The sequence below is a fragment of the Oncorhynchus tshawytscha genome, linkage group LG09 (assembly GCF_018296145.1).
Source record: "Oncorhynchus tshawytscha isolate Ot180627B linkage group LG09, Otsh_v2.0, whole genome shotgun sequence".
NCBI classification, from domain to species: domain Eukaryota; kingdom Metazoa; phylum Chordata; class Actinopteri; order Salmoniformes; family Salmonidae; genus Oncorhynchus; species Oncorhynchus tshawytscha.
The window spans coordinates 22622231-22637973 of NC_056437.1; the positions used below are offsets into that span (position 1 = coordinate 22622231).

General features: G+C 41.7%; 1 protein-coding gene across 3 annotated transcripts in view; it reads left to right on the forward strand.

Moving 5' to 3' along the window:
• Positions 1 to 15743, forward strand: part of LOC112257594 (AP2-associated protein kinase 1) — a 49024-nt gene that overhangs the window by 9263 nt on the left and 24018 nt on the right. For all 3 annotated transcript variants that reach the window (XM_024431283.2, XM_024431281.2, XM_024431282.2), the window contains exons 2-5: positions 11175 to 11293; positions 11543 to 11651; positions 13684 to 13826; positions 14358 to 14479. In XM_024431283.2, coding sequence (XP_024287051.1) covers positions 11175 to 11293; positions 11543 to 11651; positions 13684 to 13826; positions 14358 to 14479 — 493 coding nt within the window. The remainder of the gene's footprint in view (positions 1 to 11174; positions 11294 to 11542; positions 11652 to 13683; positions 13827 to 14357; positions 14480 to 15743) is intronic.

The following is a 15743-nucleotide window of genomic DNA, read 5'->3' on the forward strand; positions in this document are numbered from 1 at the left end:
CCCAGGTTCCTTAGTTTGGTGATGAGCTTTGAGGGTACTATGGTGTTGAACGCTGAGCTGTAGTCAATGAACAGCATTCTCACATAAGTGTTCCTTTTGTCCAGGTGGGAAAGGGCAGTGTGGAGTGCAAATAGAGATTGCATCATCTGTGGATCTGTTTGGATGGAATGCAAATTGGAGTGGATCTAGGGTTTCTGGGATAATGGTGTTAATGTGCGCCATTACCAGCCTTTCAAAGCACTTCATGGCTACGGACGTGAGTGCTACGGGTCTGTAGTCATTTAGGCAGGTTGCCTTTGTGTTGTTGGGCACAGGGACTATAGTGGTCTGCTTGAAGCATGTTGGTATTACAGACTCAATCAGGGACATGTTGAAAATGTCAGTGAAGACACCTGCCAGTTGGTCAGCACATGCACACGTCCTGGTAATCCGTCTGGCCCCGCAGCCTTGTAAATTTTGACCTTTTGAAAGGTCTTCCTCACGTCGTCTACGGAGAGCGTGATCACACAGTTGTCTGGAACAGCTGATGCTCTCATGCATGCCTCGTTGTTGTTTGCCTCAAAGCGAGTATATAAGTGATTTAGCTCATCTGGTAGGCTCCTGTCACTGGGCAGCTCGCGGCTGTGCTTCCCTTTGTAGTCTGTAATAGTTTGCAAGCCCTGTCGAGCGTCGGAGCCGATTCAATCTTAGCCCTGTATTGACGCTTTGCCTGTTTGGTGGTTCGTCGCAGGGCATAGCGGGATTTCTTGTAAGCTTCCTGGTTAGAGTCCCACACCTTGAAAGCGGCAGCTCTACCCTTTAGCTCAGTGCGAATGTTGCCTGTAATCCATGGCTTCTGGTTGGGGTATGTACGTACAGTTACTGTGGGGACGACGTCCTCAATGCACTTATTGATAATGCCAGTGACTGATGTGGTGTATTCCTCAATGTCATCGGAAGAATCCCGGAACATGTTCCAGTCTGTGATAGCAAAGCAGTCCTGTAGTTTATTATCTGCTTCATCTGACCATTTTTTTATAGACCGAGTCACTGGTGCTTCCTGCTTTTATTTTTGGTTGTAAGCAGGATTCAGGAGGATAGAGTTGTGGTCGGATTTACCAAATGCAGGGCGAGGGAGAGCTTTGTACGAGTCTCTGTGTGTGGAGTACAGGTGATCTAGAATTTTTTTTCCCCCTCTGGTTGCACATTTAACATGTTGATAGAGATTTGGTAGAACTGATTTAAGTTTCCCTGCATTAAAGTCTCCGGCCACTAGGAGTGCCACCTCTGGGTGAGTGGTTTCCTGTTTGCTTATTTCCTTATACAGCTGACTGAGTGCGGTCTTAGTGCCAGCATCTGTCTGTGGTGGTAAATAAACAGCCACGAAAAGTATAGCTGAGAACTCTAGGCAAGTGGTGTGGCCGGCAGTTTATCACAATATACTCTTCTTCAGGCGAACAAAATCTAGAGACTTCCTTAGATTTCGTGCACCAGCTGTTGTTTACAAGTATGCACAGACCGCCCCCCCCTCATTTTACCGGAGTGTGCTGTTCTATCCTGCCGGTGCAGTGTGTATCCCGCTAGCTGAATATCCATGTCGTCATTCAGCCACGATTCCGTGAAGCATACGATATTACAGTTTTTTTATGTCCCGTTGGTAGGATATTCGTGATCGTACCTCTTCTAGACTATTATCCAATCATTTCACGTTGGCGAGTAATATTGACGGTAACGGCAGCTTTCCTAGTTGGCTTCTGCGGGTCCGGACGAGGCATCCGGCTCTTCGTCCTCTGCGTCGCTTCCTTTTGTGAATAATTGCTATGTCTGCCCTGTGGGGTGTTTGGAGAATATCGTGTGAGTCCTGCTTGTTGTTGTTTTTGTTGTTGAAGAAATCTTTGTCTAATCCGAAGTGAGTGATCGCTGTCCTGATATCCAGAAGCTCTTTTCTTCCATAAGATACGGTTGCAGAAACATTATGTACAAAATAATTTACAAATATCGCGAAAAGACCCACATAATAGCACAATTGGTTATGAGACAGTAAAACGGCGGCCATCTCCTCTGGCGCCAAGTTGTATTAATAAGCGAGTGTACCCACTCTGGTGCCCACTCTGCTATTTGTGCAATGTTGGCTAGTGCGCACATATAGCCTAAATCAGGGATGTGTAACGGAACTCATCATGCGGGGCTGCAGTGGCTCCTGGGTGTACATACCCACATCCATACACCTCAGCTTGCGAGCAAAACATTTGTACTTTTTCTGTGCATTTTGCCATTGGGCGTAGAGAGAATGTAGCTATTTTCTAACTAATTTCCTGCAATTCTACACTTTTTGCCATATGGTGGAGGCAAATGTTTGAAGTTTTCAATATGATAACCAATGATCAAATAGGCCCTACCCCGGTCAGTAGTTCAACCATGCTTACTAGTTTAGATAGCTGGCCGTTAGACTAACTTATCAATCTAAAAACATTTAGCTGACGTGGGCTAATTGAGTGACTGCTAATCCACAACCAAATGTGGAAATTGTAACGGCTCTCTTCTATCTCCTCCTCTGACGAAGAGGTAGAACAAGGATCGGACCAAAATGCAGCGTGATGATGATTCATGATATATTTTAATGAAGGAAAACCTATACATACAGAAACTACAAAACTAACGAAATGAAATAATGAAAACCGAAACAGCCTATCTGGTGAAAATACAAAACACTAAGACAGGAACAATCACCCACAAACACACAGTGAAGCCCAGGCTACCTAAATATGGTTCCCAATCAGAGACAACGAGAATCACCTGACTCTGATTGAGAACCTCAGGCAGCCATAGACTATGCTAGACACCCCTACTCAGCCACAATCCCAATACCTACTAAAACCCCCAATACCACAACACAAAATAACCCCATGGCACACCCTGGCCTGACCAAATAAATATATAAACACAAAATACTAAGACCAGGGCGTGACAGAAATTGTGTATTCGATTATTCTAACTCTCAACAGTAAGTTGAGATCCCGACTGAGTCAATTTGAAGTGATTTTTATTTAGATTTCATGTAATGGACATACACAAAATTGTCCAAATTGGTGAACTGAATTTTTTTTTTAAATCAAAAAATGCACAAAAAAAAAAAAATGGAAAAGTGGTGCGGGCATATGTATTCAATCTCTTTGCTATGAAGCCCCTAAATAAGATCTGGTGCAAACAATTACCTTCAGAAGTCACATAATTAGTTAGATTGCACACAGCAGGTGCACTTCATTTAAGTGTCACATGATTTTCCACAGGATCTTAGTATATATACACCTGTTCTAAAATGCCCCGAACTCTGGAACAACACTAAACAAGGGGCACCACCAAGTTGTGAAGTACAGATCAGGGTTGGGTTATAAAAAAAGATCCAAAACTTTGAACATCCCACGGAGCACCATTAAATCCATTATAAATCATGGAAAGAATATGGCACCACAACAAACCTGCCAAGAGAGGGCCGCCCACCAAAACTCACGGACTAGGCAAGGAGGGAATTAATCAGAGAGGCAACAAAGAGACCAAAGATAACCCTGAAGGAGTTGCAAAGCTCCACTGCGGAGATTGGAGTATCTGTCCATAGGACCACTTTAAGTCAACGCCTCCACAGAGCTGGGCTTTACGGAAGAGAGGCCAGAAAAAAGCCATTGCTTAAAGAAAAAAATAAGCAAACCCGTTTGGTGTTCGCCTGTTTCAGTCTTCCAGACATTTGAGCCTGGGACGGAGGTTCACCTTCCATCAGGACAATGACCCTAAGCATACTGCTAAAACAACACTTGAGTGGTTTAAGGGGAAACATTTAAATGTCTTGGAATGGCCTAGTCAAAGCCCAGACCTCAATCCAATTGAGAATCTGTGGTATGACTTAAAGATTGATGTACACCAGCGGAACCCATCCATCTTGAAGGAGCTGGAGCAGTTTAGCCTTGAGGAATGGGCAAAAATCACAGTGGCTACATGTGCCAAGCTTATAGCGACATACCCCAAGAGACTTGCAGCTGTAATTGCTGCAAAAAGTATTGCCTTTTGGGGCGGTATGCACGCACGAATAGTTATGCATGCTCAAGTTTTCATTTTTGTTGTTGTTTGTTAAACAATTAAAACTATATTGCATCTTCAAAGTGGTAAGCACTTTGTGTTAATCAAATGATACAAAAATATACATTTTAATTCCAGGTTGTAACAAAATAGGAAAAATGCCATGGGTGAATACTTTCGCAAAGCCACTGTATATACAAGTATTCAGACCCCTTCCTTTTTTCCACATTTTGTCACGTTACAGCCTTATTCTTGAATTGATTAAATTATAATTTTCCTCATCAATCTACACACAATATGGCAAACTGAAAACAGATTTATAGAAATTTGAAAATGTATTAATAATAAAGAACAGATATACCTTTCATTACTCTCCTGTGAGGATCCAAGGATCAGGTTACAGGGGAATAGCTTTCAATAGAGCCCCCTCTGCGGGTGGGGGGGTAGTAATGACAGCTCGTGTCGATTGTAAATTGTAGGCAGCAGGCGATTCCTTGTGGTTTCTAGTTTGGGTGAATGGAATGTTTCTTTGTTATAGAAGAGTTTGCCTCCCAAAACTTCAACATCAAACAATGAACACTGGGACAATGTATTTCAACATCCGAATGTTGGGAATGATAATAGGTGGAATATGGAAATTAGTCTATTTTGTGATGTCATTAAAATTGTCATAAAGGCATTATAACAAAACATTGCAATTACATTACTTGAAGACTTTTTACACTGTGTACATCTGGTTTAGAGGTCGACCGATTAATCGGAATGGCCGATTAATTAGGGCCGATTTCAAGTTTTCATAACAATCGGAAATCGGTATTTTTGGACACCGATTTGGCGGATTATTATTATTATTTTACACCTTTATTTCATCTTTATTTAACTAGGCAAGTCAGTTAAGAACACATTCTTATTTTCACCTTGTCAGCTCGGGGGATTCAGTCTTGCAACCTTACAGTTAACTAGCCCAACACTCTAACCACCTGCCTCTCATTGCACTCCACGAGGAGACTGCCTGTTACGCGAATACAGTAAGCCAAGGTAAGTTGCTAGCTAGCATTTAAATTATCTTATAAAAAAACAATAAATTAATCATAATCACTAGTTAACTACACATGGTTGATGATATTACTAGTTTATCTAGCGTGTCCTGCATTGCATGTAATTGATGCGGTGCGTATCGTTGCTCCAATGTGTACCTAACCATGAACATCAATGCCCTTCTTAACATCAATACACAGAAGTATATATTTTTAAACCTGCATATTTAGCTAAAATATATCCAGGATAGCAGGCAATATTAACCCGGTGGGATTGTGACACTTCTCTTGCGTTCATTGCACGCAGAGTCAGTGTATATGCAACAGTTTGGGCCGCCTAATTTGAAGGTTGTGCAATGTAACAGGACTATTTAGACTAATGGATGCCACCCCTTAGATAAAATACAGAACGATTATGTATTTCACTGAAAGAATGAACTTCTTGTTTTCGAGATGATAGTTTCCGGATTTGACCATATCAATGACCTAAGGCTCGTATTTCTATGTGTTATTATGTTATAACTAATTCTATGATTTGATAGAGCAGTCTGACTGATCGGTGGTAGGCAGCAGCAGGCTCGTAAGCATTCATTCAAACAGCACTTTTGTGCGTTTTGCCAGCAGCTCCTCATTGTGCGTCAAGCATTGCGCTGTTTATGACTTCAAGCCTATCGACTCCCGAGATTAGGCTCGTGTAACTGATGTGAAATGGCTAGCTAGTTAGCGGGGTGCGCGCTAATAGCGTTTCAAACGTTACTCGCTCTGAGACTTGGAGTGGTTGTTCCCCTTGCTCTGCATGGGTAACGCTGCTTCAAGGGTGGCAAGGGTGGCTGTTGTCGTTGTGTTCCCGGTTCGAGCCCAGGGAGGAGCGAGAAGAGGTTAATGAAATACAAATGGTATAGAGAGAAATAGTCCTATAATTCCTATAATAACTACAACCTAAAACTTCTTATCTGGGAATATTGAAGACTCATGTTAAAAGGAACCACCAGCTTTCATACGTTCTCATGTTCTGAGCAAGGAACTTAAACGTTAGCTTTCTTACATGGCACATATTACACTTTTACTTTCTTCTCCAACATTTTGTTTTTGCATTATTTAAACCAAATTTAACATGTTTCATTATTTATTTGAGGCTAAATTGATGTTATTGATGTATTATATTAAGTTAAAATAAGTATTCATTCAGTATTGTTGTAATTATGACAATAATGACATTATTATGTCATTATTACAAATACATTTTAAAAATCGGCGATTTATCGGTATCGGCTTTTTTTGGTCCTCCAATAATCGGTTTCGGCTTTTTTTGGTCCTCCAATAATCGTTATCTGCGTTGAAAAATCATAATCAGTCGTCCTCTAATCTGGTTTACATCCTTTACGTTGTGTAGAAAATATCAAGGATAAAGAGAATGTGTTTGTGACGATTAAGATTGTGATTTTAGTTCTCTAACAAGATCATAGTAAATTATCATACATTACCTCGTAACCAGAGAGCATGTCAGCATGACGGAAACTCCCCTTTTTACCCAAGGGTATAAAGGGTTCTGTTAAAAATTTACATATCAGACTAAAACAGACCACAGCTGTAGCGAGGTCTAGGATAGTCACTACCACAGAACGCAACACGAGGTTGAAGAAGACAAAAGAACCTCTAACAATCCAATGCTACGGTTGAGTAGCTGTATCTAAGTACTGTATCTAAGAAGATGAATTTTAGTAGGACCGGTTATTCTCTTCAAATCATCGTTGCCTGCACTGCTTTCATCACCACTCTGGGATCATCGACACCGTCCTCAGGAGACCACTCTTCCAGAACGAGTGCAAGTAAACAGACAACTAAGAAGAAGGACATTGTGACCTCTTGTGGGCAATCAGAGAAGAAGAAGGCCACCCGAAATAAGGCCCAATCAAACCCTTCTCAATTTACGTAAATAATGCATGTAAATACATGCATTACTTCTTCCCCAAAAGAGCGGCCTTTCAGGGCAAGGTATTAGGGCTACTGTAAGTGTAGTTTGCAAATGTATCCAAGTGTTGCTTCTCTTTCTCACTTTCTCTCTCTAACTCTCCATCTTGTGTAACAAGTGTCATATTGTGTTAGTCCATTAGGGACCTGTTGTCATCGCATTGAGTTTCTAATCGATAAGCTATACCGTGTGTGTATCCTATGTTATCATTTAGTTTCTTAGTAAATAAATAATCAAATCAATTTGTGTGGTATAGAATGATCAGTGAGACTCAGATTTCTGCAGATTCACGAAGTCTGCGATGTTCAAAAGGAGACTGATATGAGGAAATGATTAATTAGTGACTTTTGATTTGTATTGTATTTTATATTTATTTTTAATTCCAGGCCCCCGTCCCCGCAGGAGAGCTTTTGCCTCTTGGTAGGCCGTCATTGTAAATAAGAATTTGTTCTTAACTGACTTGTCTAGTTAAATAAAAAATAAAAAAAACAAGTTAATTCGGGAGACGGTAACCTGTTAAACAAACTTTTTCCGTGGTGCACCAATTTCCTAATGAGTTCATTGTTACGTGATTAATTTAATCTAATAACAACTAAACATAGTGGGTAATTATTCAATGAATAACAGTCATCACAGTAATGATAGTCACATCATGACATACCTTATTTGCATAAGTATTCAGACCAGTGGTGTAGCTTCAGCCGGGGCAGCCGGTGCGGTCGCACCAGGGTGATATCAAAATGTGTTAAATTGGATTCCTTTTTCAAATGCAGTTCAAGTGCAGCCATTGCTAGCACAAGCAATGTAGCGGGACCAGAAGAGGATGTAGGTTTATCGTCGCCAGCAGCAGCTTTTAGCGGGTCAAGTGAGCCAAGGCCAAGCTGTTCCATCGTGCCAGAAGAAGCAACTTTGACAGAGGAGGATACAGGTTGTCAGGTATCGGTGGATACGACCCTGAGCACAAGCCAGGTCGGACAAGCTATCCCCGGGCGGGGAGGAAGAGGAGCAGGGCAAGGCTAGAATCGTGGCGGCTGAGGAAACAGGTGGAAGTGGGACAGACAGCCTTTTTACCTATCCAACTGATGGGACATTATGCAACAAATGTGGAAAAGTTAAACGGCATGTTATTGCATTAGGCTCGTGTAAGCCTGCTGGCCCATTCCCAAGAGTTGACGAAAGGCAGTGTTTTTCCAAGTCATATTACGCCACTACAACCAAGGCTGGAATCAAATTACCACGTACATGGCTATGTTATTCGGTCAAGCTAGATTGCGCGTATTGTTAACCTTTCTGCCTGTTTGGAGATCGGAGTGCCCTTTTCTTCTCTGATCCGTGGGTGAATGGGGTGAGAGATTGGCGCCATCTAACATCCATACTAGCATGTCATGAGACATCCCAAATTCACATGGGTGCCTGTTTGGTATATGAGTAATGAAGCTCAATGACACTATTGATGCAGAAATGGAGAGAGGCGTGGGGTAACGCAGAAAATTTCTGGCGACAGATGCTGGAGCGCATAGTTAATGTAACTCTCACACTTGCATCATGTAATTGGCGTTCAGAGGGCACCGTCGAAAGCTGGGGCAGGCCAACAGTGGGAATTTTCTCAGTATAATTGAACTGCTGTCATTTTACGACCCAGTTCTGAAATAACTTTTAGAACGCCCCGCAGGATCCATTAAATATCTCAGTCTTTAAATCCAAAATGGGGTGATTTATGTCTTAGCCGAGTGAGTGAAGTGTGACATTCAGGGAGAGATGCAGGAAGCCCCATTTTTGTCTATTATAATGGACACCACCTGTATCCAGAGTAGACCAGTTAAGACAAGTTTATCGCTATGTGAGAGTGATGAGGGATGCAAATAATGTCGCCACAGATCTGACCATCACAGAGTCGTTTTGGAGACTTGCTAACGCATCAGCAGCTGAGCAACTTGATTTTGGAGTCCACCTGTGGTAAATTACATTGATTGTGCATGATTTGGAAAGGCACACACCTGTCTATATAAGGCCCCACAGTTGACAGTGCATGTCAAAGCAAAAACCAAGCCATGAGGTCGAAGGAATTGTCCGTAGAGCTCAGAGACAGGATTGTGTCGAGGCACAGGTCTGGGAAAGAGTACCAAAAAAATTATGCATCATTGAAGGTCCCCAAGAACACAGTGGAATCAATCATTCTTAAATCGAAGAAGTTTAGAACCACAAAGACTCTTCCTAGAGCTGGCTTCCTGGCCAAACTGAGCAATCGGAGGAGAAGGTCTTTAGTCAGGGAGGTGACCAAGAATTCGATGGTCACTCCGACAGAGCTCTTGAGTTCCTTGGTGGAGATGGGAGAACCTTCTAGAAGGACAACCATTTCTGCAGCACTCCACCAATCAGGCCTTTATGGTAGTGGCCAGACAGAAGACACTCCTTAGTACAATGCATATGGCAGTCCCCTTGAAGTTTTCCAAAAGGCACCTAAAGGACTCTCAGACCATGAGAAATATGATTCTCTGGTCTGATGAAACCAAGACGGAACTCTTTGGCCTGATTGCCAAGCGCCACGTCTGGAGGAAACCTGGCACCATCCCTACGGTGAAGCATGGTGGTGGCAGCATCATGCTGTGGGGATGTTTTTCAGAACCCAATCGAACATCTCTGGAGAGACCTGAAATTGGCTGTGCAGCGATGCTCCCCATCCAATGTGACAGAGCTTGAGAGGATCTGCAGAGAAGAATGGGAGAAACTCCCCAAACACAGGTGTGCCAATCTTGTAGCGTCATACCCGAGGCTGTAATCGCTGCCTAAGGTGCTTCAACAAAGTACTGAGTAAAGGGTCTTAATACTTATGTAAATGTGATTTAATTATATATTTTTTATATAAATTTGATCATTTGTTAACCTGTTTTGCTTTGTCAATTTTGGGTATTGTGTGTAGTAGATTGACTAGGGGGAAAAATGATTTAATCTATTTTATAATAAGGCTGTAATGTAACAAAATGTTGAAAAATTCAAGCGGTCTGAATACGGTCTTATTTTGGTCATATTGGTCCGCAGGCCTATAAAATGAGGGCCACATTTTGCCCATCCTGGCTTACATGATGAGATTAGTATTTTATAGACGAAGGAGCGAGTTTATTTTTATTTGTCATATGCCAAGCATCGGATTTCATGTCACCAGAATAAGACACCTCAATATTTATTGGAAAGGAGTATCAAGCTCATCACCTTGCACTTTCACCACCCTGTGAACTTCATAATTTGTCATCTATAGCTTAATAAACTGCATGCTTTCCTGTCATCGCATGACTCCATGTTTACTTTGATATGATGGTTATTATATCAATATTTGCACATTAGTGTTTTCACTGACAATTATCGCATAATTAATTTTACTGACAGAAAAAGATCCCAACTTGTCTAGCATATTTTGTTCTCTCTACATTTCGAAAGTTTACTGAAAAATGTTCCGTTTCCATTAGGCCTGTCATGACATTTTTTATCTGATGTACTTTACTCACATAAAAAGGTTGGATTTAAACATGCTTAATGCCAAATAAAAATCCTACACATTATTTGCCTCGTTTTAAAGATCATCGGGTTTCCAAGCCCAAAAACATTATCATGGTGTCTTTTTGTTCTAGTTTCATGAGGAATCACCAGTAAAGCCTTTTATCCCATTCCTGTAATTTGGACGGCAGGTAGCCTAGTGGTTAGAGCGTTGGGCCTGTAACCGAAAGGTTGCTAGATCGAATCCCCGAGATGTTGTTCTTCCCCTGAACAAGGCACTGTTCCAAGGCTGTCATTGTAAATAAGAATTTGTTCTTAATTAACTGACTTCCCTAGTTAAGTAAAGGTAAATAATTACTATACTAGCCTTGGTCTCAGTCATACTGAGACCAAGGTCTCTTTTACAGATGAGCCCTGAATTACATAAATTACAGTAAATACACACACATCCATATAAATACAAAATGCAAGCAGTTCTTGATACCTGAATACACTTGAAAGTGATTTGTTCCTGACGTGGAATATCTCTTATATTCAGTTTTCTCTAGTACTTCAGACTTCCAATGGTTGCTTGCCTCCAAACACTGAACATTTAATTTGGTCTCATTCACTCTATATCACAGGGGGTTTTGCAATTGTGTTCCTGGTACGAACCAGCCAGGGGCTCCGCTGTGCCCTCAAGAGGATGTATGTCAACAATGAGCACGACCTGCAGGTGTGCAAGCGAGAGATCCAGATTATGGTGAGTTGCTGTGGGATTACCCCACGGCATGCTTGAAAAGGGAGCTATTATGTCTAGTTCTCTCCTTTGCTCACATGAAAACACATACATGACACGCATACAGGCAGCTCTACAAACTGCAGCATGTTATGTATCAGCAACGATGATTTGCAACCAAATTATCCTCAGGAGACAAAGTTTGAATTTGAGTGGCATGATAATGGTCACTCTGTCTTTTATTGTAATGTGGTTGTCCTTGTGCTCTCGCAGAAGGACCTGGTCGGCCATAAGAACATTGTTGGCTATCTGGACTCTAGTATCACCACTTGTGGAGGAGGAGATGTGTGGGAAGTGCTCATCCTCATGGACTACTGTAAAGGTGAGTGCTTACTGAAGGATCTGTGTTCAATCAAGTGTAGTTCATTCCTCAAAAGTGACTATGAAAGGTAGAAATAAAGGTGGGCCACTGTCACTCCACTTGTAGTCCACATGAGGGCGCTTTCTGTCTAACTATATTCTGTCCTCCATATAGGCCTACGGCTGGGGTGGTGAATTTCTTTAAATGTTGTGTTTAACCGTTCAGTTTTTCCACTAAAAAATGTGAAGGTGTAGATAATGTGATTGTTTAAGCGTATCTCTAGGAAATACTTGTTTTAAATCAAAGCCTTGTTTTTTTCAGGACTGTTCAGATCAAACATTTCTTACTTCTGTCTTTGTATCTTTGCAACTCATTTGACTTCTGTACTACACCAGGTTGTTTTCCCAGGATGTGAATGCATGTTCAAACTTGCAGTTCTAAGAATGTATAAAATAGGCCTGCGTGAACTAAAAACCTACCCCCTTTAAGAAAAATATGTGTTTCCTTTGAACTGTGAATGTTGCCATTCTTTTGCGAGTGTCGTTATCCATTGTGACATTGGGGTTTCTAGCACTCTTTCACTCCAAGGCTAACTTTACGTATCACGCTAACAGCTAGTCAAGTACGTCCAATCTGGGGTCATATATTTCATTCTTTCTTTCGTTCACAGAATAATTTGCTCTTAATAATGGAATGATAGAGCAGCCTAACCTTTTCCGCTCTTTGGGAGAACTGTCACAATGAAGAGGACACTTAAGTGTTCATTGAAAGACAACACATGTCTGAAATTATTAAAAAGTTGTGAGGTTATGAATTGGCTCTTTAAGTTTTCTGTATTGCACAATTAAATTTTTTTTTTTATCTCTGTGGCTCAACCTTGAAGACCATACATACTGTAGAGACGGTTTTATAAATCTATCAACATGTTGATAATACAATGTTTGATATACTGTACAGTAGATCCTACTACTCAGACTGCATTTTCTTCAGTGAGCTTTATCCCGATTTTCATACCATCATACTGTTTCTGTACCATACCGGGGTGTACAATTTTACCAATTGTGCACACAAGGGGAGCTATTTCAACAAAAAACGAATAAATATAAACATTTTAAGTCAGCAAAAAAAGAAACATCCCCTTTTCAGGACCCTGTTTTTCAAAGATAATTCATAAAAATTCAAATAACTTCACAGATCTTCATTGTAAAGGGTTTTAAAACAGTTTCCTGCTGCAAGGAGGCACGAGGACTACAGATGTGGCCAGGGCAATACATTTCAATGTCTGTACTGTGAGACTGCTAAGACAGCGCTACAGGGAGAAAGGACAGACAGCTAATCGTCTTCGCAGTGGCAGACCACATGTAACAACACGTGCACAGGATCGATACATCCGAACATCACACCTGCGCGACACGTACAGGATGGCAACAACAACTGCCCGAGTTACACCAGGAATGCACAATCCCTCCATCAGTGCTCAGACTGTCTGCAATGGGCTGAGAGAGGCTGGACTGACGGCTTGTAGGCCTGTTGTAAGGCAGGTCCTCACCAGACATCACCGACAACAACGTCGTCTATGGGCACAAACCCACCGTCGCTGGACCAGACAGGAATGGCAAAAAGTGCTCTTCACTTGCCTATGGGCACAAACCCACCGTTGCTGGACCAGACAGGACTGGCAAAAATTGCTCTTTGACGAATTGCGGTTTTGTCACATCAGGGGTGATGGTTCAGATTCACATTTATCTTTGAAGGAATAGGCGTTACACTTTTAGCCACTTAGCTAGCAAGTTAGCAAACCAAATGCATAGCTGGAGCCCCTGAGCTGGATGTAATTTATTTGAGACATCTTAGATTTTTTATAGTTCTACTTAACTTATAGTTAGTTATAAGCAGTGGCGCAGCACGCACCCCAGCAGCCCACTGCAATGTTGAAAATCATATTGTTGGTATTTTGAAACACCCTGGTATACGGTATATTGCTCAAGCCTAGTGAGCTTCCACATCACAGCTATATAACACCATGTGCAAATTGTGTGGTGTATCTTTGCAGGAGGCCAGGTGGTGAACCTGATGAACCAGCGTCTGCAGACAGGCTTCACCGAGGCAGAGGTACTGCAGATCTTCTGTGATACGTGTGACGCCGTGTCTCGACTGCACCAGGGCAAGACACCCATCATCCACAGGGACCTTAAGGTATGCGGAGGACAGATGTATGATTTTAATTTGATCACCCAGTTGCAGGAGAACTTTCCTGCAATGTGGGAAATGTAAAACTTATAGTGTATTTGAGGTTTAAAAAAGCTTCTGAAGTTTGTAATTTCCACTTTGATATTTCAGACATGATTTTCCCTTACGAAAAATGTATCAACCCCCCCCCAAAAATTCCATTAATTATAATTCACATGAAAATTCACTGTTGCTGCAGGATTATTTTCCTCCTGTAGCGAACGGGCTCAAATTAAGATCCTACATCTGTAGGAACCCTCTCCTGTGTTTTCTCCCACCTCCCTTCTCTGCTCTTGGTCCCTCTCTCCTCATCTTCTTATTGGCTTAGTCTTGCTGTTATATAGGCAAGCTGTTACCGGTATTTAAATATGCCATTCAGCAGACACATTTTTTTATCCAATTCACATTATATATTTTTTAAATAGTGTGACCATTACATGACTCATTCTGTAGTTCTCTGGCTCTGTTTGACTCTTCTTCTCCTTTGTGTTTCTGCAGGTGGAAAACATCCTGTTACATGATAAGGGTCACTACGTGCTGTGTGACTTCGGAAGCGCCACCAATAAGTTCCAGAACCCACAGACCGAAGGAGTGCCAGTAGTCGATGAGGAAATAAAAAAGTTTGTGAACCGACAGTCAGAAGTTTACATACAACTTAGCCAAATACATTTAAACTCAGCTTTTCACAATTCCTGACATTTAATCCTAGTAAAGATTCCCTGTCTTAGGTCAGTTAGGATCACCACTTTATTTTAATAATGTGAAATGTCAGAATAATAGTAGAGCGAATGATTTATTTCAGCTTTTATTTCTTTCATCGCATTCCCAGTGGGTCAGAAGTTTACATATACTCAATTAGTATTTGGTAGCATTGCCTTTAAATATTTAATTTGGGTCACATGTTTCGGGTAGCTTTCCACAAGCTTCCCACAATAAGTTGGGTGAATTCCTCCAGACAGAGCTGGTGTAACTGAGTCAGGGTTGTAGGCCTCCTTGCTCGCACATGCTTTTTCAGTTCTGCCCACAAATTATATATAGGATTGAGGTCAGGGCTTTGTGATGGCCACTCCAATACCTTGCCTTTATTGTCCTTAAATCATTTTGCCACAACTTTGGAAGTATGCTTGGAGTCATTGTCCATTTGGAAGACCCATTTGCGACCAAGCTTCAACTTCCTGATTGATGTCTTGAGATGTTGCTTCAATATATCCACAGAATTTTCCTACCTCATGATGCCATCTATTTTGTGAAGTGCACCAGTCCCTCCTGCAGCAAAGCACCCCCACAACATGATCTTGCCAACCCTGTGCTTCACGGTTGGGATGGTGTTCTTCGGCTTGCAAGCCTCCCCCTTTTTCCTCCAAACATAACGATGGTCATTATGGCCAAACAGTTCTATTTTTGTTTCATCAGACCAAAGGACATTTCTCCAAAAAGTACGATGTTTGTCCTCATGTGCAAACTGTAGTCTGGCTTTTTTATGGCAGTTTTGGAGCAGTGGCTTCTTCCTTGCTGAACGAACTTTCAGGTTATGTCGATATAGGACTTGTTTTACTGTGGATATAGATACTTTTGTACCCGTTTCCTCCAGCATCTTCACAAGGTCCTTTGCTGTTGTTCTTGGATTGAATTGCACCTTTCGCACCAAAGTACGTTCATCTCTAGGAGACAGAACGCGTCTCCCTCCTGAGCGTTATGACGGCTGAGTGGTCCCATGGTGTTTATACTTGCTTACTATTGTTTGTACAGATGAACGTGGTACCTTCAGGCATTTGGAAATCTCTCCCAAGGATGAACCAGAGTTGTGGAGGTCTACAATTGTTTTTCTTAGGTCTTGGCTGATTTGTTTTGATTTTCCGATGATGTCAAGCAACCAGGCACTGA